At 41.8% G+C, this 27,817-nt stretch overlaps 1 protein-coding gene and 1 long non-coding RNA gene across 2 annotated transcripts in view; both read left to right on the plus strand.

Annotated features, from left to right (window-relative positions):
* Nucleotides 1–5,016: 5,016 nt before the first annotated feature.
* Nucleotides 5,017–13,500, plus strand: LOC148140968 (uncharacterized). The gene is made up of 3 exons (XR_015752937.1): nucleotides 5,017–5,357; nucleotides 8,042–8,311; nucleotides 12,513–13,500. It is a non-coding gene; the product is annotated as an uncharacterized LOC148140968 (long non-coding RNA).
* Nucleotides 13,501–17,012: 3,512 nt separating this feature from the next.
* Nucleotides 17,013–27,817, plus strand: part of LOC122541623 (uncharacterized) — a 33,697-nt gene continuing 22,892 nt past the window's right edge. Inside the window, exon 1 of the mRNA XM_087978800.1 lies at nucleotides 17,013–18,420. Coding sequence (XP_087834926.1) covers nucleotides 17,475–18,420 — 946 coding nt within the window. The 5' untranslated portion in view covers nucleotides 17,013–17,474. The remainder of the gene's footprint in view (nucleotides 18,421–27,817) is intronic.

The following is a 27,817-nucleotide window of genomic DNA, read 5'->3' on the forward strand; positions in this document are numbered from 1 at the left end:
ATAGAGATGTACAGCATGGAAACAGACCCTTCGGTCCAACTTGACCATACCCACCAGATAACCTAATCCAATCTAGTCCCATTTGGCAGGACCTGGCCCATATCCCTCTAATCCCCTCCTATTCACATACCCATTCAGATGCCTTATACATGCTGTAATTGTACCAGCCTCCACCACTTCCTCTGGCAGCTCATTCGATACACGCACCACTCTCTGCATGAAAAAGGTTGCTCCTTAAGTCCCTTTTATATCTTTCCCTTCTCACCCTAAACTTATGCCCTCTAGTTCTGGAGACCCCACCCCAGGGAAAAGACCTTGTCTATTATCCTGTCAGTGCCCCTCATGATTTTATAGACGTCTATAAGGTCACCCCTCAGTCTCTGACACTCCAGGGAAAACAACCCCAGCCTATTCAGCCTCTCTGTATAGCTCAAATTCTCCAACCCTGGCAACATCCTTGGAAATCTTTTCTGAAATCTTTCAAGTTTCACAACATCCTTCCTACAGCAGGGAGACCAGAATTGCATGCAACATTCCAAAAGTCGCCTAACCAATGTCGTGTACAGCCACAACATGACCTCCCAACTCCTGTACTCAATACTCTGACCAATAAAGGAAAGAATACCAACACCTTCTTCACTATCCTATCTATCTGCGATTCCACTTTCAAGGAGCTATGAACCTGCACTCCAAGGTCTCTTTGTTCAGCAACAATCCCTAGGACCTTACCATTAAGTGTGTAAGTCCTGCTCTGATTTGCTTTCCCAAAATGCATCACCTCACATTTATCTAAATTAAACTTAACCGGCTACTCCTCAGTCCATTGGCCCATCTGATCAAGATCCCATTGTAATCTGAGTTAACCTTCTTTGCTGTCCCTCCTATGGTTATATCCAAATCATTTCTATAAATCACGAAAAGTAGTGAACCCATCACCGATCCTTGTGGCACACCACTGGTCACAGGCATCCAGTCTGAAAATCAACCCCCCATCAAAACATCTAGCACCTCCTCATCTGTAATATAGACAATTTTCAAGCTGTCACCATCTATTTCCTCATATTCTATATCTTCCATGTCCTTCCCCACAGTAAACACTGATGCAAAATACTTTTTTAGTATTTTTCCCATCTCCTGCAGCTCCACACATAGGCTGCCTTGCTAATCTTTGAGGGGCCCTTTTCTCTCCCTAGTTACCCCTTTGTCCTTAATGTATTTATAAAGCGCCTTTGGATTCTCCTTAACCCTATTGCCAAAGCTATCTCATGTCCCCTTCTTGCCCTCCTGATTTCCCTCTTAAGTGTACTCCTACTGCCATCATACTCTCCTCAGGATTCACTCGATCTCTCCTGTCTATACCTGACATATTCTTCCATCTTTTTCTTAACCAGAACCTCAATTTCTCCAGTCATCCAGCATTCCCTACACCTACCAGCTTTTCCTTTCACCCTAACAGGAATATACTGCTCTAGACTCTCATTATTTCATTTTGAAGGCTTCCCATTTTCCAACTGTCCCTTTACCTGCGAATGTCTGCCCCCAGTCAGTTTTTGAAAGTTCTTGCCTAATACCATCAAAATTAGCCTTCCTCCAATTTAGAATTTCAACTTTTAGATCCGGTCTATCCTTTTCCATCACTGTTTTAAAACTAACATAAGTATGGTCACAGGCCCTAAAGTGCTCCCCCACTGACAGCTCAGTGACTTGCTCTGCCTTATTTTCCAAGGGTAGATCAGGTTTTGCACCTTCTCTTGTAGGTACATCCACATACTGAATCAGAAAATTGCCTTGTACACACTTAACAAATTCTTCTCTAACCCTTAACACTATGGCATTCCCAGTCTATGTTTGGAAAGTTAAGATCCCCTACCACAACCGCCCTATTATACTTACAGATAACTGAAAGCTCCTTACAAATTTGTTTCTCAATTTCCTGCTGACTATTTGGGGGTCTATAGTACAATCCTAATAAGGTGATCATCCCTTTCTTAATTCTCAGTTCCACCCAAATAACTTCCTTGAATGTATTCCTAGGAATATCCTTCCTAAGTACAGCAATAATGCTATCCCTTATCAAAAACGCCACTCCCCCTCTTCTCTTGCCCCCTTTCTATCCTCCCTATAGCATTTGTATCCTGGAACATTAAGCTGCCAGTCCTGCCCATCCCTGAGCCATGTTTATGTAATTGCTATGATATCCCAGTTCCATGTTCCTAACCATGTCCTGAGTTCATCTGCCTTCCCTTTTAGGTCTCTTGCATTGTAGTAAACGCAGTTTAATTTATCAGTGCTACCTTGTTCTCTGCTTTGTTCCTGCCTGCCCTGACTGTTTGACTCGCTCATTTTCCCAACTGTACCAGTCTCTTATTGATCTCTTTTATCACTATTTCCCTGGGTCCCATGCTCACACCTTACTAATTTAAATCCTCCCGAGCAGCTCTAGCAAATCTCCCTGCCAGTATATTAGTCCCCCGCCAATTCAGGTGCAAACCTTCCTTCTTGTACAGATCACTTCTATTCCAGAAGCGGTTGCAATGATCCAAAAAATGTGAACCCTTCTCCTCTGCACCAACTCCTCAGCCACACATTCCTCCAGCCACCAGCTCTGTCCTCCTACTTCTACCCTCACTACCTCATAGTACCGTGAGTAATCCAATTATTTCTACTCCCGAGGACCTCCTTTTTAAATTCCTGCCTAACTTTCTATATTGTCCCTTCGGAGTCTCATCCTTTTCCCTTCCTATGTCCTTACTACCAATGTGTACAATGACCTCCTGATGGTTCCCCCTCCCCTTTGAGAACATTCTGCACCCTCTCTGAGATATCCTTGATTCTGGCACTAGGGAGGCAACACACCATCCTGATTTTCACTGCTGTCCACAAAAACTTCTGTCTGTGCCTCTGACTAGAGAGTCCCCTAACACAATCGATTGCTTGGAATCTGATGTACCCTTCATTACATTCGAGCATGTCTCAATATCAAAAACTTGGCTGTTCATGCTAAATTCCCCTGAGAGTCCATCACCCCCTATATTTTCCAAAGTAGCATACTTGTTTGAAATGGGATAGCCACAGAAGACTCCTGCATTACCTGCCTACCCCTTCTACTTTGCCCGGAGTTAACCCATCTACCTGACTGTATCTGCGGCTTTTCTACCTTCCTATAACTACCATCCATCATACCCCCTAGCTCTTGTAAATTCCTCATTACCTCTATCTGTTGCTCCAACCAGTCCATGCAATACAATAGGATTTGCAACCAAAGATACTTCCTACAGACATAATCATCAGTAACATGGAAACGCTCCCTCAACTCCTACATTTGACAGGAAGAGCACATCACTCTACTAAAGGCCATTTTTGTTCCTTCATAATCTACAGACCCAGAAAATAGCACCATCTTTTTGTTTTAAAAACAGTGCCCCAGAATAACTTAGTACTTATGGTTTATATTTTAAAAAATTAATCAAGAGACATATGTCAATAAAACATATAATCAAGAAAGAACCCACTCTACTCATTATTGTAGACTTACAACAAGGTTACACATTAAAAACTATGCACTTATCTGTTCCTATGCTGTGAGCTGTCCCACAAAAGTTCCTCCAAGGTCAGCTATGAATTTTGCTGTTGTTAATTTTTGCATAGATACACTCCGATGTGCAGAGATACATGGGGTAAAGGCAGTAACGATGCAGACTCACTGCTGTGTCAGTTAGCACTGTAGATTTCTTTCTCTCTCTCCATGTGCTCGCTGCCTTTTGTCTGTCTTTCTCCCTTTTAAAAGTGCTGTTGTTTTGAGTTTTTTCCCCCAAAGTTCCAAAACAATGCAATAGCATATAAAACAGTAATTGCTGCTCCTGGAATTCAAGGAAACCACCTCAAAAAGGGAGCAGCTCTTACAGCCACAATTTTTCCCATCCTCCATCTTGGATTACCCAGAGGTTAGTCATGGCTCTCTTCAACTCCAACCTACCATATTGCCTTGATCTTCTGCAATTCGTCTATTGGCACAACAGGTCTATGGGAGGTGCCATCTCTGTGGCCCTACACTCATATCTTGAAAATCTGGATAGCAAGGATACCTAAGTCAGGCTCCTACTTATTGTCTATTGTTCCAGTTTCAATACCATAATTTCAAACAAATTCATCTTTAAACTCCAAGACCTGATCTCGTTTCCCCCTCTGTAACTGGATCCTCGACTTCCTGACCCATAGACTACAATCAGATTGTTGGATCTGAAATTAGCGAGCTGAAAGAAGACAAAGGGTGGTTGTAGATGGGAAATATTCATCCTGGAGTCCAGTTACTAGTAGGGTACCGCAAGGATCTGTTTTGGGGTCACTGCTGTTTGTCATTAACATAAATGACCTGGATAAGGCCATAGAAGGATGGATTAGTCAATTTGCGGATGACACTGTGGGATATAGGTAAAGTAGTGTTACTTCTGTAATCATAATTACTTATGCAAGGTAAATGAACTCACACCAGTGTATAATTGTTTCAGCCAAGAGCTGAGTCAACAAGAATGAAAACTGTGTGAAGGAAATATATACTTGTTTTTGTATTAGCTAAATTGTGCATGCAAGAATGAAATGTGCCTGCAAACAATGGTAGATGTTACAGACAAATAGATAAGGTGCTGTGAGGGGAGGGGTTAAGCTAGATATGCCTGTACAAACAGTAGTTGTAAGCATCTATTTCCCGCTTCTGCAAAAACAAGAACAAACCACAATCAAGAAGTCATGAGGTCATAAAGTCATAACAAGGAAGGGAAACAGATGGTAGTGAAGGAGGATATACCTAACAATGGACCACAGCAGGATGTGGTCATATGGCCTTGTGAGGCCAGAAGTAAGCATTTTGTCACAGACAAGGCTGTATAAGGCAAGAGATAAACAAGAGTAATGGGTGCCGGTCTTAGAGAAGTGGGAGATGTAAACAAGGGAGGAGCAATGGGAGGAGAGAATAGGAACGAATTACATTAATATTGTGTAGTAGTTTAATTCAATGTGTAGACAGTATACACCACACCCCTCTTGCAAGAGCGAAATAAATGACACTACTGATTCAGATCTTGTCTCGGACTGAAATTATTGAAGTGAGTGAGCTTCGTTTCTCACAATTGGGGGGCTCGTCCAGGATATTCTTCCATTGCTGGGGGGAGTGGCTGGCCCTGGACACTGGGAAGACGCGTCCCGTTCCCGATTGAGGAGCAGTCTCGTATCCCGGTTTCGTCCGATCCCTTGGGCGACTGGTACGAATCCCACAAGAGAGACACCTGAATCAGACAGTGAAAGGAGGTCGATAGAAAATACGGCGAAAAGCGGCCAGGCAACTCTTTACACAGACCAAGGTAAGAAAATTGACTTTTAAGTACTGCCTTGGTGGCTGGGATTGAGTTTTAGTAGTTAATAAGGGACTAACGAAGGAACTCAATATGGGCAGTGCTGAGGGTAAGGAAAAAGCCTCTGGGAAAACAAAAGCAAAAGGCAATGGAAATGGAGGCGGGGTCCCTGACAACATACCTCCAGAAAGTCTGTTGGGCAGGATGTTGTGGAATTGTAAAAATAATACTTGTACAAGGGAAAAAGATAGGAAAAAGATGATTAAATATTGTTGCTTTGTATGGACTAAGGAATCCATTCTTTGTCCTGCCGTCTTCTGACCAAAGTACGGGACGGACAAAGACTGGGTTTGTCAATATTTGAATTTATATGTCAATGGAAAACAGCCTTACAGTCAGGAGGAATCAGATTATGCTTCAAGTCGGAAGGGCTAGTAGCTGAAGGGCTACTGAGGGTACACCTTGTAACTAAATCATGGCCAGACATCCAGAAAAATATTCAAAAGATAGAGGGGTGAAGCGAGAAACACCTAGAGGTGTTGTTACAGGAAGTTCAGAAAGTGTCTGTGAGATACGGTGTGTGTGTGAGAGAGAGAGAGAGAAAGAAACGAGCCGTACAGCTGGTAGAAAGTTTAACCCTTTGTGATTCGGTTTGAATGTACATTTGTTTGTTGGTGATTGAATGTTTATGCTTTGTTCCCTGGAGCTTGAGATCCAGGACTGTTTTGAATCTGATTTTTATTATGGAAATTTAACATGATTTCTTTTAAGGTTAAGGATTCTATATTGATTATGAAATAAAATGATAACTCCAGTTCTTTTTATAGGTCATGACTGCCTTACTATCAGTTTTTAACTAATCTCTTTTATCCTTAGATAAAAGTGATTTACAGAGGACAGTTGAAGTTGCAGTTCAACATTAGATTGTAATATAAAAAAAATGATCCTATGGTTAATATCTGTGACCTTGGATTCGGCCATTATTCATGCGTTAGAAGGTTTTTTTTCTAACTTGAATAGACAAATCCTTTTAAGGCAGCTCCGATTATTTCACAACCAATAACATTGTAATTGAGCAATGACTTATCAGGACTACTTAAGAAACATAATTTTGGATTTAAATTAAGGGACTAAAACTGGGTAATTATAGTGGATTTCAAAGTTGGGAACTGTATGCATTTTACATTTTAAATATTGAATACTGAATAAATGAATTTATAATGTATAAATATATATTTACAAGTTAGGAACAGGATTTAAAGTTAGACAAGCATAAATTAATATTGATATTTGAAGTTATAGGGAGCAAGAAATATTGCAATATTTCTTAAAAAAATTCAAGGTCTAAACAAAACATTGGGTGATGAAGAACATCCATGAGGTGGCCCTAAAGCTGTTCAATTGGTTAAATCGGGTCAGCAATTGATCTGGCAACGTAACATGAGAAGTAGAAACAAAAGGCAAAAATAATGATAGCTATGGTTAATGAGGTAATAAAGAAAAGGGACAAAACTAAAAGGAGAAAGAAACTGGAATGGTAGGGGAGGAGATGTGAAGGGGTCTGGTGGACAGGAACAAGGATCGAAGTGGAAATCCCCACAGGTGGGATGTAATTACTGTGGAAGGACGGGTCACTTTAAAAGAGAGTGTCCAGATCTGAAAAAGGAAGTAAAGGCAGTACCGTTTATGAACCTTGATGAAAAATAGGGGATCCTGCCTCCGGGGACTCACCAGGAACCCTTAATAAATTTAAAGATGGGACTTTATAAAGAGCACGCACTTTTCCTAGTTGATACGGGTGGCAGCAAGATCATCCTTGAAATTTAAGCCCAAGGCAGCGGGAATGAAAGAGTTAATTGGATAATGGCGATAGTTTTGTGAGAGGCACGAAGAATCAGTTTTGCACTCATGACAAGATACTGTCACCAAATTGGGGATTGAATTAACTGCAAATGGTGCTGTGAAATCTGTTGAGGTTCTTAAAATTGAATGTGCTCGAGCAAAACAATTCCAGAAACAGAATAAGAAGGTACAAGTGACTGGGAAACAAACAGAACTGCACAGTTACAGTTTTTAAAATGTTTTGGCCATTTGTTGCATTTCCACTCTGAATTACTGGTAATGATTTTTGTACAAACATAATATAGAATTTATAATTAATATTTATAATAAATCGATTGTGCTAGCCTGAATCAATATTAATTAGCAGGATCCCTTCACACATTCTCAGTGACCTGTCATATTGATTCATGGAGAAAGTGAGGGCTGCAGATGCTGGAGATCAGAGCTGAAAATGTGTTGCTGGAAAAGCGCAGCAGGTCAGGCAGCATCCAAGGAACAGGAGAATCGATGTTCCTGAAGAAGGGCTTATGCCCGAAACGTCGATTCTCCTGTTCCTTGGATGCTGCCTGACCTGCTGCGCTTTTCCAGCAACACATATTGATTCATGGTTAATTTAAAACATGACTACATTAATTCATTGTTAATTAAAGAATGGAAAGCTACATTACTGGCCGATGAGGTAACTAAAGAAGCGGCCCTGAATCCACAGGAAGTGGTGGTTTATTCCTTAATAACTACTGTTCCAGGTCCTTGGGAAGCTCCTATCTCTGGCCACTGCCAACGCCAGAAATTAAAGATTTGTTGTTAAAGAAGTATATACTGGGCTTGTCCTCCTCTTTGTCTTTCTTCAGGAAACAGGGTTGATTGGCACAGACTCCACCCCTTGAATTTGCTGTTCATCCAATTCGACCGGGAGATTGGGTCTTAGTAAAATCATGGACAGAGACTAAATTACAACCGGACTGGGAAGGGCCGTACCAGGCTCTTTTGACTCCTGAAACAGCGATAAAAACGGCGGGGAAAGGCTGGACTCACTACACTCTGATCAAAGGGCCAGTGGAATCTTCAGTTGAGGAAGAAGTCTAGACAGCTGAATCAACGCAAGAACCACTGAAACTCAGGTTAAAGAAACTTTGAGTAACTGATTATACGGTGGCGACGCGAGTGCAGGATTATTTCTATGGGATTGTATATTAAGTCTTTTGGCGCTTCAACACAATTTTTAGAATGCTGGGGATGCTTAGGGTTATGATACAAGCTCTTTTAATGTTGGGATTTTGTCAAACATTATTTCCATATGTGGTATTAACGGTTCCTGAGTCTGATAATCCGCAAGTAATAGACCTGATGCATGTAGCTTAGTAAATTTTGGGGGGGTGTAGATAATCAGAGACAGTACAGCAGCTCAGAGATACATCTTAAGTCCTATGGGGGTGGCCTCGGGGATGGTACTTGGTATAATGGTCTTGTCACAGTACACCGGGCCCCCTTCCGACCAGTTCTCGATTGTCCGGATAAAGAGTGTAACCCAATATACCTAACGATAAAGAAAACCACATGGGAATAAGCGATGGGGGGGGGTGGGCATCTGAAAGGTACAATTAAATGAAACATTTGGGATAGAAATGAAAACAAACGGGAAGGGTTTCTAGGACTGTTGTTTTCAAATTAGCGTAGGACAGGGAAAATGGGCAGAACTACTGGATAATAAGGTACAACCTTTCACCCTTCCCGATGACCTTAAAGTAGTACAAATTATAGAGGTGAAGGACTTGAAACAGACCATCGAAATAGAAACTGGATATGGGGATGCAAATGCCTGGGTTGAATGGGTAAAGTATACTGTAAAAAGGTCTGAACAAGAGCAATTGCTATGCATGTGCCTCCGATAGGCCAGTGGCCCAGATGGTTCCCTTTCCGCTCGGGTGGAAGCGAGACAAGAAGGGCATGAAATGTATGATAGCCCTGTATCAGGATAAGACTGCAGAGAATGATAGCAACTTTACCTCCCTATCTCTGATGTTCCCTCCCTTGGAGAAGAAAGACTTAAAAGTACCCCCCTACGTTTTCAGCCGCAGTTGGAAATCACACGTCATGTGTGTGTAGACGAGGTACAAATCGGTCCAGAGACTTGGGGGAGCTGAAATTATGTACAAAGATTAAGAATGTCACCGAAATGGACAAGGGAGGGAACTACTCAGCACTAAAGGTTCCCCGAGTGGATCTGTGGTGATACTGTGGAGGAAATATATTGAGACCCACCCTACCTCCGGATTGGAGAGGGATATGTGCAATTGTACAATTGGCAATTCCATTTACCATGGCATTTGAGAAGGAAAAGATAGTAGAGAAAAAGGGAAGGAGTAAGAGATCACTGTTAGACACTTCTTTTGATCAAAGTTTGTGAGAAGATTTGTAGCTCGGGTGCTCGTTGCTGTGGTTCTGTTCGCCGAGCTGGAAGTTCCAGCTTGGCGAACAGAACCACAGCAACTTCTTTTGATGACAGGATTTATCTCGACTCGGTAGGAGTCCCTAGGGGGGTACCTGATGAGTTCAAGGCTTGCAACCAGATTGCAGCAGGCTTTGAGTCAGCTCTCTTCTAGTGGGTAATAATTGATTAAAATGTAGATTGGATAAATTACATTTCCTATAATCAACAGTGATTTATAAGTTATACAAGAGATGCGGTTAAAGGAATATCAGAACAGCTTGATGCGACAAGTAGGATAGCATGCGAAAACAGAATGGCCCTTGATATGATTCTAGCGGAAAAAGGGTGTGTGTGTGTGATGTTAGGAAGAAACTGTTGTACCTTTATTCCTCATAACACTGCGCCTGATGGTTCAATTACTCGGGCCTTAAGGGGATTGACTACCTTAGCAGAGGAACTGGCTGAGAATTCAGGACTAGATGCATTTCTCATGGGATGGCTTGAATCATGGTTTGGAAAATGGAAGGGGGTGATGATCTCCATCCTTACTTCCCTGATAGTAGTAGCCTGGCTATTGGTAGCCATTGGCTGGTGCATCATACCCTGTATACGATGACTCACCCAAAGACTGATTGAGACGGCCTTAATGAAACAGATGCCCCTAAAGAGCAATTGGAGAGAAGGGCTTACCTGGTGAACAATGAAGGAATAAGTGACCACGGGGAGATTTCCAAAATAAATGAAATTTTGGGTAGGATGCTCGTCAATTTGGAAGTGACATATAAGAAAAATGCAGAATGTAAGAAATGGTAATTAAAGAAAAAGGGGAAAATTGTGGATATAGGTAAAGTAATGTTACTTCTGTAATCATAATTACAGAATGCAAGGTAAATGAACTCACACCAGTGTATAACTGTTTCAGCCAAGAGCTGAGTCAACAAGAATGAAAACTATGTAAAGGAAATACATAATTGTTTTTGTATTAGCTAAAATGTGCATGCAAGAATGAAATGTGCCTGCAAACAATGGTAGATGTTACAGACAAATAGATAAGGTGCTGTGAGGGGAGGGGGTTAAGCTCGATACGCCTGTACAAACAGTAGTTATAAGCATCTATTTCCCGCTTCTGCAAAAACAAGAACAAACCACAATCAAGAAGTCATGAGGTCATAAGGTCATAACAAGGAAGGGAAACAGATGGTAGTGAAGGAGGATATACCGAACAATGGCCCACAGCAGGATGTGGTCAAACAGCCTTGTGAGGCCAGAAATAAGCATTTTGTCACAGACAAGGCTGGATAAGGCAAGAGATAAACAAGAGTAATGGGTGCCGGTCTTAGAAAAGTGGGAGATGCAAAGAGGGGAGGAGCAATGGGAGGAGAGAATAGAACGAATTACATAAATATTGTGTACTAGTTGAATTCAGTGTGTGTGTGTGTGACTGCCTTTGTACACAGTAGACACCACACCCCTCTTGCAAGAGCGAAATAAATGACACTACTGATTCAGATTTTGTCTCGGACTGAAATTATTGAAGTGAGTGAGCTTTTTCGTTTCTCACAACACTAAGGTCAGTAGAGTTGTGGATAGTGACGAAGGATGTTGTAGGTTACAGAGAGACATAGATAAGCTACAGAGCTGGGCTGAGAGGTGACAAATGGAGTTTAATGCAGAAAAGTGTGAGGTGATCACTTTAGAAGGAGTAACAGGAATGCAGAGTACTGGGCTAATGTTAAGATTCTTGGTCGTGTAGATGAGCAGAAAGATCTCGGTGTCTAGGTACATAGATCCATGAAAGTTGCCACCAGGTTAATAGGGTTGTTAAGAAGGCATATAGTGTGTTAGCTTTTATTGGGAGAGGGATTGAGTTTCGGAATCATGCGGTCAGGCTGCAGCTGCACAAAACTCTGGTGCAGCTACATTTGAAGTATTGTGTACAGTTCTAGCCACTGCACTATTGGAAGGATGTGGAAGCTTTGGAAAGGGTTCAGAGGAGATTTACTAGGAAGTTGCCTGGTTTGGAGGGAAGGTCTTACAAGGAAAGGCGTAGAGACTTAAGGCTGTTTTCACTAGAGAGAAGAAGGTGATGGGTGACTTAGTTGAGTTATATAAGATAATCAGAGAGTTAGATAGGTTGGTCAGCAAGAGCCTTCTTCCTTGGACGGTGATGGCTAACATGAGGGCACATAGCTATAAATTGAGAGTTGATAGATATAGGATAAATGTCAGAGGTAGTTTCTTTACTCAGAGAGTGGTGGGGCATGAAGCGCACTGCCTGCAACAGTAGTAGACTTGCTAACTTTAAGGGCATTTAAATGGTCATTGGATAGGCATATGGACGAGAATGAAATAGTGTTGGTTAGATGGGCTTCAGATTGATTCTATAGATTGGTGCAACATCGATGGCTGAAGGGCCTGTACTGCTTTTATGTTCTCTGTTCTATAATCATTAAGACTAGATGACAAAACTGCACACTCAGCAGAGAGAGTGTAAGTGTGAGGTATCGGAAAGAAGATGGTGGCAGTTCTCCTGGCAGAATGGAGAAGGATATTAACTTTTTTCCTGCGGTGTTGGGCATTTCTACAGAAAACTAAGATTGCACTGAATTGGGTGACATCCTTGGATCAGGCTGGCATGGTTTATTGTTGTGGTCTCCACGGCTGGTGCTAAGGAAAGAGGATGTGCCTCCTATCCAGCCTTTCCTCAAAATGGAGTGCACTTTCAGATACAATTTAACTGTAACAGAGCTCCTTAAGGAAGGGAATTCTTTGTACAGCCAATTTTTAAAAATCCACATTAATGTATCATACTCTGTAATTCATGTAAAACAATTCTGAGACATGTTATTTTAAATATTTTGTGACTATCTGCTTTCTGTTTCTTTCCCTAGACAAGTGTGTGTGCCAGTGAATTTGTGATGTGATCCATACAGCCTCACCCATAATGGCATTTTGAACACAGTAATAAATTCTACGTTGTTTTAACTCTAAATAATTTACTGTTGGTTGTTTTTAAATTGGACTTCACAAACAGGAATTTGGGAAAACCATAATCTCAATTTTAAACACGGAAAAGGGAATAAAGCAAAAAAATTAGAATCCACATCCATTATGGACAAACAACTGTAAGGAAATTCAATTCATTGCTCCCTCTTGTTTATGACAGTGGACATTGAGGGAGAAGATCAGGATGAAGTCAAATTCTCCTCCATTTCCCCGGTCAGTTTCCCAAGCTTCAGGAAGCTCATGTTGCTCCAGAAATATTTCAGCAGCAAGATGGTAGCAGAGTAAGAAGCTCCAGCCAGATCCCCTCTGCTCTGTCTGTTCTCTTCCTTGTTCTCTTTTATTTCTCTCTTCTTTTCTCTCCCGCTTCTGCATTTGGGGAATGGAGGAGCAGGCGAGTCCCGTTGGCGAATCCTAGAGCAGCATCCAGCAGACTGGACCAGAGGACGGCATGTGGGGAAACTGTCCCAGAGCACCAGCCATTGTGTGGCGGCAGTCCTGGAATTGACCTTGAAGCAGCTGAGAGCCGGTACTGAATGGACTGGAGGCTTGGAGCGGAGCTGGGACAGTTGTTGGACTGGGATCTGATGCGGGCGGTCAGACCATGTCTGCACACCCCTGCGCTGCTGCAATATAATGTTTATTGGAAATGTTTTTATCTGAATGTAATGTCAGTCCTTTGACTATGTCTTATTTTTAACTTATTCTTTAAATAATGTGAAGTAATGCAGCTTGTTTTTATTCCACTTTTGTATCTAAGATATGGATCTAAGTACTTGTACCGAAGATGGGGACATAAGAGCAGCCATTGTAAAACTTTTCACTGTACTCTTGTACTTGAGTACACGTGACAATAAAAGGATATTATATATTCTACTCTATTCTAAATATGTGGATTAACTGTGAGAGACGTCAATCAGAGAGCCCAGCCACTCTGCCCATTGTCTCCTCTTCCTCTTCCAGAGCTGGTTCACTTCCTATAGGGACTGAAAACCAAGTGAGGAGATGGTGAGTGAAGGAGCAGCTTTTATACAAATTGTATCCCATAATATCCACACCAATCTTCAGGCAGTCTGACTATCCTGTGGGCAGTCAGGGGTGGAAATGTCCCTTATGCTGTGTGAGAAGGTCCAGCTGAGAGAGCTGTTTACTCGGTGCTTTGTGCTGAACTGTGTGACTGGAGCTGTGTGTTGGATATTGAGTGTGTTTATTGGAAGCATTTCCCTCTGATTTCCAGGCTACGTTTTATTGATGGCTCATTCCTGAATATGAGAAAGTGAAATGTCATTGTCTGGGAGATGTAGTGTGTCTGAAGCTTCTTACTGATTTCCAAATGTTGAGTTCTGTGTGTTTGTTGGGAACAGGTTCTTATCCTGTGAACTGTAATTTATTCAATTTCTCTAATCGAAAATTGCCCTATTAGAAAACTGACGACAGCTGCCTCTTCAGGAACAGTACATTGGACTCAGGCTGTGACACTTAATGTCTCAAGCATGTCCCACCATTCAGTGAGATCATGGTGCATCTGTCATCAAACTCCTTATTCCTGCACTTTTGCTATATCCCTTCAAACCTTCAATGAACAAAAAAAAATCAATCTCACATTTAAAAAGCATTATTAATCACCTTCATTGTCACAACATGACTCCCCTCCAGGATAGGTGGAATATTAATCTGGATCTTCTGGCTTTGTGGTAGGGACACTTCCCACATGCCACTACATCCCTATTTAATCCCAGATTGAATGTCAGCATTTAACTTAGTGTCAGTTGGGGTTTGTGAAAGTGAGTTCCAATCTTCTCTCTTTGTGTTTCCCCATTTCACTCCTGAAATGAGTGCCTCTAATTTTTAGACAGTGCTACTGGTCCAAGATTCCACAGTGAAAATACTTGCCCTTCATTCAACTGATCTCTACCTCATAATATTTCAAAATCTTTGACCTGATTATCCCTAAACTTTAAATGCAATGAAATATAATGCTAGTTGTTTAATCCCTCCTTGTAATGTAAGCAGTCCTGAGACCATTCGAGTAAACTCGTCTTTTTCTGAGTGGCAGCAGTGACTTGTGGGGTACAGATCAGTGTTTGGACAGTATACATTAATGACTTTTATGAGTAAAGTAAATGAAATACTGTACATCCAGATTTGCACATGATCTGTGAGGAGTATGCTGAAATGCTTCAGTGTGATGTAGACAAGATGAGTGAGTGGGCAACGCATAGCAGATGAAGTGTATTGTGGGGATAAATGGGAGGTTGTCCACTTTAGAAACAAAAATGGAAAGACAGATTGTTATCTGAATAGCAACAGATTGGGAAAGGGGAGGTTGCAATGAGACCTGCATGTCCTTATATATCAGTCACTGAATGTAATCCTTGGGGGTACTGCAGCTGGTGAAGAAGGCAAAAGATGTGTTGAAAGTGAGAGAATTTGAGTGCAGGAGCAGGGGTGACTTATTGCAATTGTACAGGGCCTTGCTGAGACCATGCCTGGAATATTATTTGCAGTTTTGCTCTCCTTATTTGAAGAAGGATGTTCTGATTATGGAAAGAGTAGTAAACAAAGGTTTACCAGACTGATTCCTGGGAGGGCAGGACTGATGTATGAAGAGAGATTGGGTTGGTTAGGGCTATATTCATGAAGGATACACAAGAATGAGGGGGATTTCATTGAAACCTATAAAATTGTCACATTTCTAGACAGGATAAATGTAGGAAGGATGCTCCCAATGATCAGGGAGCACAATCTTAGGATATGGTGTCAGCCATTTATAGAGTCATAGAGATGTACAGCATGGAAACAGATCCTTCGGTCCAACCCGTCCATGCCAACCAGATATCCCAACCTAATCTAGTTTCACTTGTCATCACCCGACCCATATCCCTCCAAACCCTTCCTATTCGTATACCCATCCAGATCCCTTTTAAATGTTGCAATTGTACCAGCCTCCACCACTTCTTCTGGCAGCTCATTCCATACACGTACCACCCTCTGCATGAAAAAGTTGCCCCTTAGGTCTCTTTTATATCTTTCCCCTCTCACCCTAAACCTATGTCCTCTAGTTCTGGACTCCCCCACCCCAGGGAAAAGACTTTGTCTATTTATCCTATCCATGCCCCTCATGATTTTACAAACCTCTGTAAGGTCACCCCTGAGCCTCCAACGCACCAGTGAAAACAGCCCCAGCCTATTCAACCTCTCCCTATAGCTCAAATCCTCCAACCCTGGCAACATCCTTTTAAATCTTTTCTGACCTCTTTCAAGTTTCACAACATCTTTCCGATTGGAAGGAGACCAGAATTGCACAGAATATTCCAATTAGGACTGAGATAAGGAGAAATTTCTTCACCCAGAGAGCAGTGAACCTGTGGAATTCTCTGCCACAGAAAGCAGCTGAAGCCAAAAAATAGAATATTTTCAAGAAGGAATTAGGCAGTTCTTTGGACTAAAGGCATCAAAAAATATGGAGGGGAAAGTGGGAACAGAGTACTGAGTTTGTTGATCAGTCATGATCATACTGAATAAAGTAGCTAGCTATATTTGACTTAGACTTCATTACTTTCACCCTTCATTACTTCCAACCCCCACCATGAACCTTCGACTCTCTATTTCACTGCCTCTCTCAGTATTTTGCGAATCCAGGTTTTACTTCTTAATACTCTCTCCTGGTTTCCATGCACTTGTGGAGTTAGTTTCAAGCCTTCCCACTAGCACAAACAAAATACAGAACAAGAAACTCAGCTGTGTTCAGGTGTAATCTGTCTCACTTGTATAGATACCATTTTTCCCAGATCTGAGGATTAGATCGGGTAGACAGTGAAAGTCTTTTTCCTAGGATGATGACGTCAGTGTGTATAAGGGTGCATAACTACAAATTGAGGGGTGATAGATTTAAGATAGATGTCAGAGTCAGGTTCATTACGCAGAGAGTGGTAAGGGTGTGGAATGCACTACCTGCTAATGTAGTCAACTCAGCCATGTTAGGGAGATTTAAACAATCCTTAGATAAGCACATGGATGATGATGGGATAGTGTAGGGGGACGAGCTGAGAATAGTTCACAGGTCGGCGCAACATCGAGAGCTGAAGGGCCTGCTCTGCGCTGTATTGTTCTATGTTCTATCCAGTCCCAGAAATCAAATACGTCCCTTCTGCACTTTCTTTCTGCCACATTCGCACTTGGACATAGCATTGGGAGTAATCTGGAGATTACATTTGTGGTCCTTCTGACTAACATTTTCCTAGTTCCCTAAATTTTGATCGGAAACCCACATCCCCTTCCTACCTAGGTGACGTGGAACAGTCTCTAGCTGAGGAGTCAGCTGCTTCAGCAAAGGAGGAGAGGGAGTTCGGGGAAATCATGTTTCATTTTCCTGTTTTACAGAAGGACTGCACTGTACTACAGCAGATAACACAGAGAGGGTAGATCCTGAACATCACCAAAGGAACAACTGCACAACTGTGGGAAGACATCCAGTCCTTTCAGAGCATTGTTCAACACAGAGAAGATTAGGCAGTGAAACCATCATCTGGAAACCGGTTGGGTCAGGGGAGCTTTGACACATTATCAGATCTATAACTGGTCAGTGGTGTGCAGCCTTCCATCAGAACCAACGTTTCTGAAGGTTCGGCTGTGGGTGATCGGTCAGGGTGAGGCTGGGAAGAAATGTGAGTGGCTCCAAGTGTGGTGAGAGCTTCAATCATTCATGGAGCCTCATGAACCACTGACTCATCCCAACATGTGAGAGATTGTTCGACAGTGAGGTGTGTGAGGAGAGCTGTACAGGCTCCGAACATTCTCCCAGAACCAGGTGTATCTATTGTACAATCTGTTAGCAGAAGGGAAGCTACATGGAAGAGAAACCCTTCAAGTGTGAAGTATGTCACCAAGGTTTTGCACGATCAGCAACACTCAGAAATCACCACCGTATTCACACTGGAGAGAAACCTTTCAAGTGTGAAGTGTGTAACAAAGGCTTTGCACAATTATCAGGCCTCGTGAATCACCGGGCAATCCACACGGGTCAGAAACCCTTCATCTGCAAGGTATGTGACAAATCATTCTTACAGTCATCAACCCTCCGCCGACACCAACGTAGTCACACTGGAGAGAAACCTTTTATGTGTGAGGTGTGTGAGAAATCATTCTCCCAATCAGGGATCCTCCGCACACACCAACGCATCCACACGGGAGAGAAACTCTTCAAGTGTCAGGTGTGTGAAAAATCATTCTCAGACTCATCAAGACTCCTGCTTCATCACAGGATTCACACAGGGGAGAAACCATTTGTATGTGATGTGTGTGATAAATCTTTCACACAGTCATCTACGCTCCATAAACACCAACGCATTCACACGGGGGAGAGACCGTTTAGGTGTGAGGTGTGTAACAAATCGTTCTCACGGTCACAAAATCTCCGTGCACACCGACGTATTCACACAGGAGAGAAACCGTTCAGGTGTGATGTATGTCACCAGGATTTTGCACAATTGTCAGGCCTCGTGAATCATCGGCCTGTTCACACAGGGGAGAAGCCCTTCACATGCGAGGTATGCGCTAAGTCATTCCCGCAATCATCAACCCTCCTCGTGCACCAACGCATTCACACTGGGGAGAAACCGTTCAAGTGTGAGGTGTGTGAGAAAACATTCTCAAGGTCATCGTACCTACTACTCCATCGGAGGGTTCACACAGGGGAGAAGCCCTTCACATGTGAGGTGTGTGATAAATCCTTCTCACAGTCATCGACCCTCCGCAAGCACAAACGTGTTCACACAAGGGAGAAACTATTCAGGTGTTAGACGTGTAACAAATCACTCTCAATGTTAGTAAAAATACATCTGCTTGGAGGAAACACCATTCCCTTGTCCAACAAATTGTCCTCAAAGTCATGGAACTTAATGCTCCATTGTCAAGGGAGTAACTCTTGAACTTTGTGAGGATTGTGATAAACCTTTTGTTATGATTCTAATCCTCCGTTTCACCACAGGCTGTTCTTGGGGAGACATTTTCTACTTATGATGTTTTGACATGGCTTGCACACAATCAATGTGTATGCTTGCACATTAGTGCACTCAAAGGGTGGGAAGGAAACAGCAATGCAAGTGGAGGACCCACAAGGTACCATCGAAATTCTTACCATTCTGTAATCTGAGTGTGAAGTCTCAGTCTCACTGTGCAGGATGTTCAGTGGGACGGAGACACAGAATTAAAAGCAGCTTTCACTCCCATCAAATAACAATTTATCACACACCTCATGTGAATAAATCACCAGTGCTGAGGGATTATGATGTCAACAATGGAGTGACCCTGCAGTGTGATGTCAGTGAAACAGGACTTGGAGTAACCCCCAGGCAGTGAGGATAACCCGTTGTGTTTGTATCCAGAGGATTTACACAAACTGAACAACACTAAACAGACTGAGAAACAGAGTCTGGATACTGTTTTTCCTTGTGAATTTTGGGAGAGAGGAAAAGAGAAGGTAGCATCTGACCAAAAGTCAATTCGAGTATCTTTTTCAAATCACTTTGATCCCCTCCAAAGCATCTGCAAAGGATATTTCTTCATGTATAGAGATATCGCTGGGAAGTGAAGGACAAGCTAGGGAAGCAGATGTACATCACTGATGTGCTGTCTGGAGCTGCACTCTCTCTGAAGGAAGTTAATACCAGTGTGAAATACCAGTATTCCAAATTCAACAGGCAGCAGCAGCATGACATGCTCTGGAAATCATCAACTCACCAATTCATTGTTGAATATCTGAAGGCACACTTCAGTCATCATGACATTCCTGATCAGTGAGAATTACCTCAATTCACGAGTGAAGAATTCAGACACTTCCTGAATGATTGGGAAACTCACCTTTACATGATCTCCATTCAAATAGGCTAACACAGTGGTAGAAATTACCAAAAGAATTATCAAAAAATTTACTTCATCCAGTTGAGATGTGTACAAGGCAATCTTAGAGAGAAGAAACAGATCACCTGAAGGCATGGACAGTTATCTGGTCCAACGATTAATGTCACACCTCACTCAGGAACTCTTCCAATAATTAAAATATCAGCAAGACTGGAAGGAGTAACAGGAGTAAGTGACACCATTAAGTGAAACATAAGCGAATGTCACTTTGATAAAGATACCAAATCATTGTCAGAGCTGACTGTGGGAAAGTATGTCAGAGTGCAAACATTCATTGCACTCGATAAATATCAGATCCTTTGGCAACTTGAAAGCTGCAGAGAGAAATTGTCAGCTTGATCATACATGGGGAAAGTGACAGCCAGATCTGTCACCACAAATATACACATCTACATGCAAGCAGAAAGTCAGCTCCTCTACAGGAGACAACTGATGAGGCAGAGCTAATTTCACCAATGAAGCAAAGAACTGAATGACTTTCTGTCCTGGAAGACAACCATTCCCCCAAAAAAAAACATAAAAATCAGCAGTGATAATTATCACAACAACACTTGCAATGGCAATAATATCCTACAGAGTTAATGTCACCTCAGGAAGCAGTCGATACTGAATGAACAGCGAATAACAACAAACATGAGTACAACAAGAAGACCATAATACTTTAAAGATTGAATGCAGTGCATGGTTTGGATAGACAAAAATCAGAACAGACTAGAAAGAACAAACAATCTTTTCTTCATATGTGATAATTTTCTTTCTTGACTATATATGTGCAGTAACTTGCAACCAATTGTCCATGCAAATTGTTAACAATAGATTTATGAAATGGGGAATGTTTGGATCAATACTTTTTATACTTAGCTTGTCATGTTCATGTGACCTTGATGTCATTGCAAGTAAAGGTTTGAGAGTGATCCAAGCTTAAACACCATATGGAAAATTGAGAAGTGGCTATTAGTGGGAATAGGAGTAGGGGGAGTGCTGGTGGTGATGAGAAGTGTTCTATGACAAAAGGAAAAGCCAGCCAGCATCCAGCCTCGTTTCTGAAAAAGAGCCATCTTGAGCTGAAATGTGAACTGTTTCTCAACTTAGGTGTGTTAGAAACAAAATCAATAAAATTTAGACGAGACCACCAAAACTGGAAACAAGACAATTTATTCTACGATCTTGCAAGAAAGGGCATCAAATGCAGAAGCAAATGAGCAATGAATATTCAAACTAGTACACAGTTATACTTTTGAGCTGCGTGAAGTCACCTCTTCTGATTCCTACATTACCCAATCAACTTTATTCTCTGACTAACTTGTGATCTGGTCTTATTATTTCCCCCCACTTCCCCAAGTTGGCGACCCTTCCCTCTGTAAGTGCTGACATAAGGAAGATTCTGCTAAACTTGGATCTTGATGTTCCTTTCACTTTATCCGTTTTACTTGTAACATCTTCCATTGTTCATAGGAACATACCATTCTTGAACATACATTTTAACAATGTATCTTTTCATGCCTGGTTTATGCGTTTCAGATGTCTCAGCTATTTTGCTGAGACTATTATTTAAAACATTATGATGAAATAATTAATTGCTTTAATAATTCTGCACTAAAGTTAGTATTTAATTATCCACAATTATTCATTCAAGATAAAGACACACTTTCCCAATGCTTGCTTAACTGATATTTTTCTTGTACCCTTTTTCTTCACATACACCCTCTTGCTTTTCTATTTCTGCAAAAACACACTTCCCATTTCTTATAGGTACAACCTAACCTCATGAGAAGTTCTATCACTGATTTGTTTGTATGTTACTTTTTAAAGCACAGAAACAGACCATTCAGCCCAATTGCTTTCCCCCTCCCTACTTTATTTCATCTTCTCAGCAAATCCTTTTATTCCTTTCTCCCTCATGGACTTACCTTCCTATCAAATACATCCAAGCTATTTCCTCAACCATTCCCTGTGGCAGGAAGTTCGACATTCCCATCATTCTCTTGGTGATGAAGTTTGTCCTGAGTTTTTTTTTCTTGGAATTTGTATTCACCATCTTATATTGATGGATTCTGCTTTTGAACTCCTGCACGTAAGTAGAAACATCTTCTTCCATTTATCCCCCAACATTCTTAATTTTATAATTCATTATTTAATTAGTCATTCTTCAGCCTCTCATTACTGAGGTGAAGGTGCTGGCTTGATCTGTCTTTTCTTGGAGTTAGAATCTCTTCATTCTCATCCAAATCAATGGTTTTCACATGTTTTCACATCCACTTGATTGATATCCTTTGTCAATATGAAGATCAGAACTGTGCGCAAGGATCTAGGCAATTTCAACAGAACTATTCTGTTTTTCAAGTTTCTTGTTAAATGGACAGTGGTACGGTTGTGTAATATTTTGTTTTTTGAAGTGAACTTTTCTAAATTATGGTGTAATGAACAAGACTTAACTTATTAAATTGTACTGTTTAAAGTTTATTGGTGTAAAGTCTTAATTTGCATGTGAAATAGGGTGTAATTGATCAAGTCTTCAAGTTGGTATTTCATTCAGTGTGAATACTATGATATAAATTTAAGAAATAAATGCAGGTGTGTATCAAGGTTTACAGGTTGGACTCACATTGCAGCTTTACTGTATTGTGTGTTGAGCACTTAGCATAAAATAAAAGCCATGACTGATACTGTTTGGCTGGAAGAATGATCTTCAGATCAGTCTTGAGTCAAAAGAGTACAGATTTCGAGGATGTTGTTGTGGAGAGGCCTCCTCCCTCATTCTTCTAAACTCCAGTGAATAGAATCCTCACTGACTCAGTCAGTCCTCATATGTTAGTCCTGCAGCTCAGGAATCAATTCAGTAAATTTTTGTTGCATGACCTCTTTGGCAAAAATATCCTTCCTCAGATAAGGAGACCAAAACTACACACAATATTCCAGGTGTGGCCTCACCAATGATGTGTACAATTGCAGCAAGACATGTTTGTTCCTGCCTTTGAATCATTTCACTATGAACATCAACATACAGTTTGCCTTCTTTACGAACTGCAGCACTTACTGCTTACTTTCATTGACTGGTACAAAAGGACACAATACAGCATAGAAACAGACCATTTCGGCCAACCAGTCCATGCTGACCATAATCCTAAAGTAACCGAGACATAATTGTCTGCACTTGACCCATATCCCTCCAAACATTTCCTATTCATGTTCTTAACGAGTACCTGCATCCACCCTCTGGAAGATCATTCTACACAGTCTGTGTAAAAACAATTACCTGTCATGTCTTTTTTAAATCTTCTCCTCTCATCTTAAGGAAACTACCATTTATATTATCTGTACCTCTCATGATTTTATAAATCTCTGTAAGGTCACCCTTGACCTCTGTCAAACACCAGGTATTGAACATTCTACTCTCTCAATTTCCAGGCATCCAAATAACATCTTTTTGCTACCATTTGCTCACATTTACCAATATTATACTGCATCTGCCATGCATTTGCCCATTCACTCAGCCTGTCCAAATCAGAATGCAGCATCTCTATATCCTCCTGAAAGCTCAGCCTTCTATTCAGCTTTGTGCCATCTGCAAGTTTAGCTATATTTAGTTTCCTCATCAAAATAATTAACAGATAGCTGGGGTTCGAGTTCAGATCCTTGCTATTCAGTAAAGGATCTATTTATTTGTACTCTTTATTTCCTCTCTGGCAGCCAATTTTCTATCAATGTCAGGACAGAACATCTAATCCTATGAGCTTTAATTTAACTCATTACTCTCTTAGGGGAGACTTAATTAAAAACGTTCTGAAAGTCCAAATAAACCACATGCACTGGTTCCTTCTGATCAACTCTACTAGTTACATCCTCAAATGATCACAGTACTTCTATCAAGCATGATTCCCCTTTTCTAAATCGAGGAAATCACACTTATTTGACAGGCCTCTGTGCGCACAACAGGTCGAACAAGCTCCCTATACATTGTATTACTTCTGTGATTTAATTAGGTAAATCCACAGTGCTGTTAGAGAGGGAACTGAGACAGCAGCTGCAATAAGTGAGGTTTTATTCAGATGGGACAATAACAAGTTTAAATCCCCACCTGATCTGCTGCTCAAAGTCACCTCCATTTCCCCGGTCAGTTTCCCAAGTTTCTGGAAACTCATGTTGCTCCAGAAATATTTGGATTGACTGTGAGAGACGTCAATCAGAGAGCCCACCCACTCTGCCCATTGTCTCCTCTTTCTCTTCCAGAGCTGGTTCACTTCCTATAGGGACTGAAAACCAAGTGAGGAGATGGTGAGTGAAGGAGCAGCTTTTATACAAATTGTATCCCATAATATCCACACCAGTCTTCAGGCAGTCTGACTATCCTGTGGGCAGTCAGGGGTGGAAATGTCCCTTATGCTGTGTGAGAAGATCCAGCTGAGAGAGCTGTTTACTCGGTGCTTTGTGCTGAACTGTGTGACTGGAGCTGTGTGTTGGATATTGAGTGTGTTTATTGGAAGCATTTCCCTCTGATTTGTGTTTTGTTGATGGCTCATTCCTGAATATGGGAGGGTGAGGTTTAATTATCTGGGAGATGCAGAGGGTCTGAGCATTCTTATTGATTTCCTGTTTTTGAGTTCTCTGTGTTGGAAGCTGGTTATTATTCTGTGCATTGTAAATGGTCAGTTCATTGTGATTATTGGGATCTAAATGTTTCTTGTCTTTTCAAATTGCTCCAAGACATCCAACTGAAATTTCGCTATAACCTGCTCAGAAAAGGAAACAATTTTTTTATATGAGGAGTCTTTTCATGGTCAAAGCACGTAATGTCCAGTGAAGCATTGTCAAGTGTGATCATTATTTAATGCCGACAGTAAATACGTGTACAACAATGGGTGGGTTGCGCTTCGGTGGGGCGGTGTGGACTTGTTGGGCCGAAGGGCCTGTTTCCACACTGTAAGTAATCTAATCTAATGTGATAATGACTGGGTAACTATCTGTCTTTCATCGTGTTAATTAGCCCCAGTGTTAACTTTTCTTCATAGTTTTGCAATACAAAATTTGAGTATTGCTGAAGGCAGACATAATGGAGGAGCTGAAGGTCATTCGATCCTTTGAGCTGCTTGACCATTCAATATGATCATGGTTGATCATCTATCTCTGAGCCCTGTTCATGCTTTCTCCCAGACCTTTGGTCCTTTTAGCCCTGAGTACTGCATTTACCTCCTTCCTGAAAATATTGCGTTTTTGCCTCAGTGCCCTTCTGTGGCAGATAATTCTAGAGGCTCACCAGTCTCTAGGTGAAGAAATTGCTCCTCACCTCAGTCCTAAATGGCATCCCAGAATCCTTAGAGAGTGACCCCGATTCTGGCTACGCCATGGACATCGGGAACGGACTTCCTGCATTTACCCTGTCTACTCCTGTTAGCACTATATAGATTTTTAGTAGATTTTCCCTCATCCTTCTAAACTCCAGTGAGTATAGTTCTAAGCAATCCACTCTCTCTCTTCCTATATCAGTTTTGCTTTCTGAGAAATCAGGCTGGTAAACCTTTGTCGCATTTCTTCCATAGCCAGAACCTACTTCTTCAAGTAAGGAGACCCAAACTGGCAACAGTATTCCAGGCATGGTCTCACCCTGGCCCTGTTCAGTTGTGGCAAGACATCTCAGTTCGTGCACTTGAGTGTTCTCATTATTAAGTCCAACATAGCATTTACCTTCTGCCTGCTCACTTTAAGCAATTTATATACAAGGACACCCAGTTGCTGTACCTCCCCCTTTCTCAATTTATCACCATTTGGATAATAATCTACCTTTTTTTTTTTTTGCAACCAAAATGGATAGCCTCATCATCTCCCTTGCCACTTCCTTAAACAACATCATCACATTCACAATCCTTGGGTACTGATCCTGTGTTCAGAGAGATCTAGAAAATTTCTATCAATAGCTTCACAATTTGGCCCTTACCTCTCTCAGCAATCTAGGATACACCCCATTTGGGCCGCCTTTACCTGGAATGCTGCCAGTCTTTTTAGCATCTTTTCTTTATCTATCACTTTACAGCTTAATTGCTGAACACCTTCACTTTCAAATGGGCCATTGTCGCCATTTTCGAATTTAATAAAGTGGAAGCATTTAGTATCTCTGCAATATTCTTTGCTTCAATGGGCAGTTTACCCTGCTTGTTTGTTGTAGTCTCCCAATCCTTCGCCAATTTTTTACTATTGATATGTTTGAAGAACAGCATGGTGGCTCAGTGGTTAGCACTGCTGCCTCACAGCACCAGGGATCTGGGTTTGATTCCAGCCTTGGGCCACTGTCTGTGTGGAGTTTGCACATTCTCCCTGTGTCTGCATGGGTTTCCTCCAATGATCTAGTTTCCTCCCACAGTCCAAAGATGTGCAGGTTAGGTGAATTGGCTATGCTAAATTGCCCATAGTCTTGGGTGCATTAGTCAGAGGTAAATGTGTAGGGGAATAAGTCTGGTTAGGTTACTCTTTGGAAGTTCGGTGTGGACTTGATGGGCCAAATGGCCTGTTTCCACACTGTAGGTAATCTAATCTAGAACCAAACATTTGTTTTTGAATGCATCATATGCCTCCTTTTCATCCTATTTTCTCATCAGTATCCTTAGTCATCTAAGCTTTGGATACCCTGTATTTATTTCTCCATGAGTACGTACTAGCTTGCACTAGTACTCTCTCTTTTGACAGTCTCTCATTTTTCAGCTACTATTTTATCCACCAAAATGCTGTTCCACTCAACCTTCTCCAGTTTAACTTTAGGGGCAGCACGGTGGCTCAGTGGTTAGCACTGCTACCTCACAGCACCAGGATCCCAGGTTCAATTCCAGCCTCGGGTGACTGTGTGGAGTTTGCACATTCTCCCCGTGTCTGTGTGGGTTTCCTCCAGGTGCTCCGGTTTTCTCCCACAGTCCAAAGATGTGCATGAATTGGCCATGCTAAATTGCCCAGCGTGCTAGGTGCATTAGTCAGAGGGAAATGGGTCAGGGTGGGTTGCTCTTCAGAAGGTCGGTGTGGACTGGTTGGGCCAAAGGGCCTGTTTCAGCACTGTAGGGAATCTAATCTATAGAAAAAAAACCCAAAATCTGCCCTTCTCCAGTCTAACTTCTATCCTTTTCCAAATTAATAGTGAGTTGAAACTTTATTGCTGGAACAGCACAGCAGGTCAGGCAGCATCCAGGGAACAGGAGATTCGACGTTTCGGGCACAGGCCCTTCTTCAGGAATGAGCAGAGAGTGTTTGGTCAAAGATAGTTTCATAGCCCTTGACCAAGATGCAGTTCTTGAATTAGAATCTGTCTGGTTGGAGCTGAGAAACAGAAAGGGAGCGATGACACTCTCTGCTCATTCCTGAAGAAGGGCCTGTGCCCGAAACGTCGAATCTCCTGTTCCCTGGATGCTGCCTGACCTGCTGTGCTGTTCCAGCAATAAAGTTTCAACTTTGATCTCCAGCATCTGCAGACCTCACTTTCTCCTCAAATTAATAGTGAACCTTATTATATTGTGGTCACTGTTTTCCAAATGCTGTGCCATTCTCAGGTTCCCCACTCAGCCTGCCTCATTTCCTAGGACGAGATCCAGCAAAATCTCCTCTGGCAGGACTGGAAGTGTACTGTTCCAGAAACTTCTCCTGTCGGAATTTCTCCCTTCTGTGCCCCATATTCTACCTTTTTTTCCCTAGTCTATCCCCAGGAAATTGAAATTGCCAACTATCGCCTACTTGACCTGCAGGTTTCCATAACCTGCTGACAAATGCTGTCTTCTAGCTTCTCCCCACTATTTGGAGGTCTATAATAAATACTCAACAATGTCATCGCTCCCTTTCTGTTTCTCAGCTCCAACCAGACAGATTCTAATTCAAGAACTGCATCTTGGTCAAGGGCTATGAAACTATCTTTGACCAAGACTGCTACACCTCTTCCCTTTTTACTCCCTCTGTTTCTGCTAAAAATACTAGAGACCAGGATAGAATATCGAACTGTACAGCACAGGGATGAGCCCTTTGACCTATGATGATGTGCTGAAAATGACGCCAAATTAAACTAATGCCTTCTACCTTGGCTTGGTCCATATCCCTCCATTCCTTGCATATTCATGTGCTCATCTAAAAGTCTCTTAACCACCCCTATTATATTTGCCTCCTCCATTACCCCGAGCAGCACGTTCCCGAGGGGCACTTGCCTTTCACCACTTGCCCCTCACATCTTCTTTGAACTGTCCCTTGTCACCTTAAACTGCCCCCTAGTATTAGACATTTCAACTCTGGGGGAAAAAGATTCTGACCA

This window comes from Chiloscyllium plagiosum, unplaced genomic scaffold, assembly GCF_037043375.1.
Source record: "Chiloscyllium plagiosum isolate Xiang-an unplaced genomic scaffold, Cpla_swu_hap1 HiC_scaffold_35, whole genome shotgun sequence".
Taxonomy (NCBI): domain Eukaryota; kingdom Metazoa; phylum Chordata; class Chondrichthyes; order Orectolobiformes; family Hemiscylliidae; genus Chiloscyllium; species Chiloscyllium plagiosum.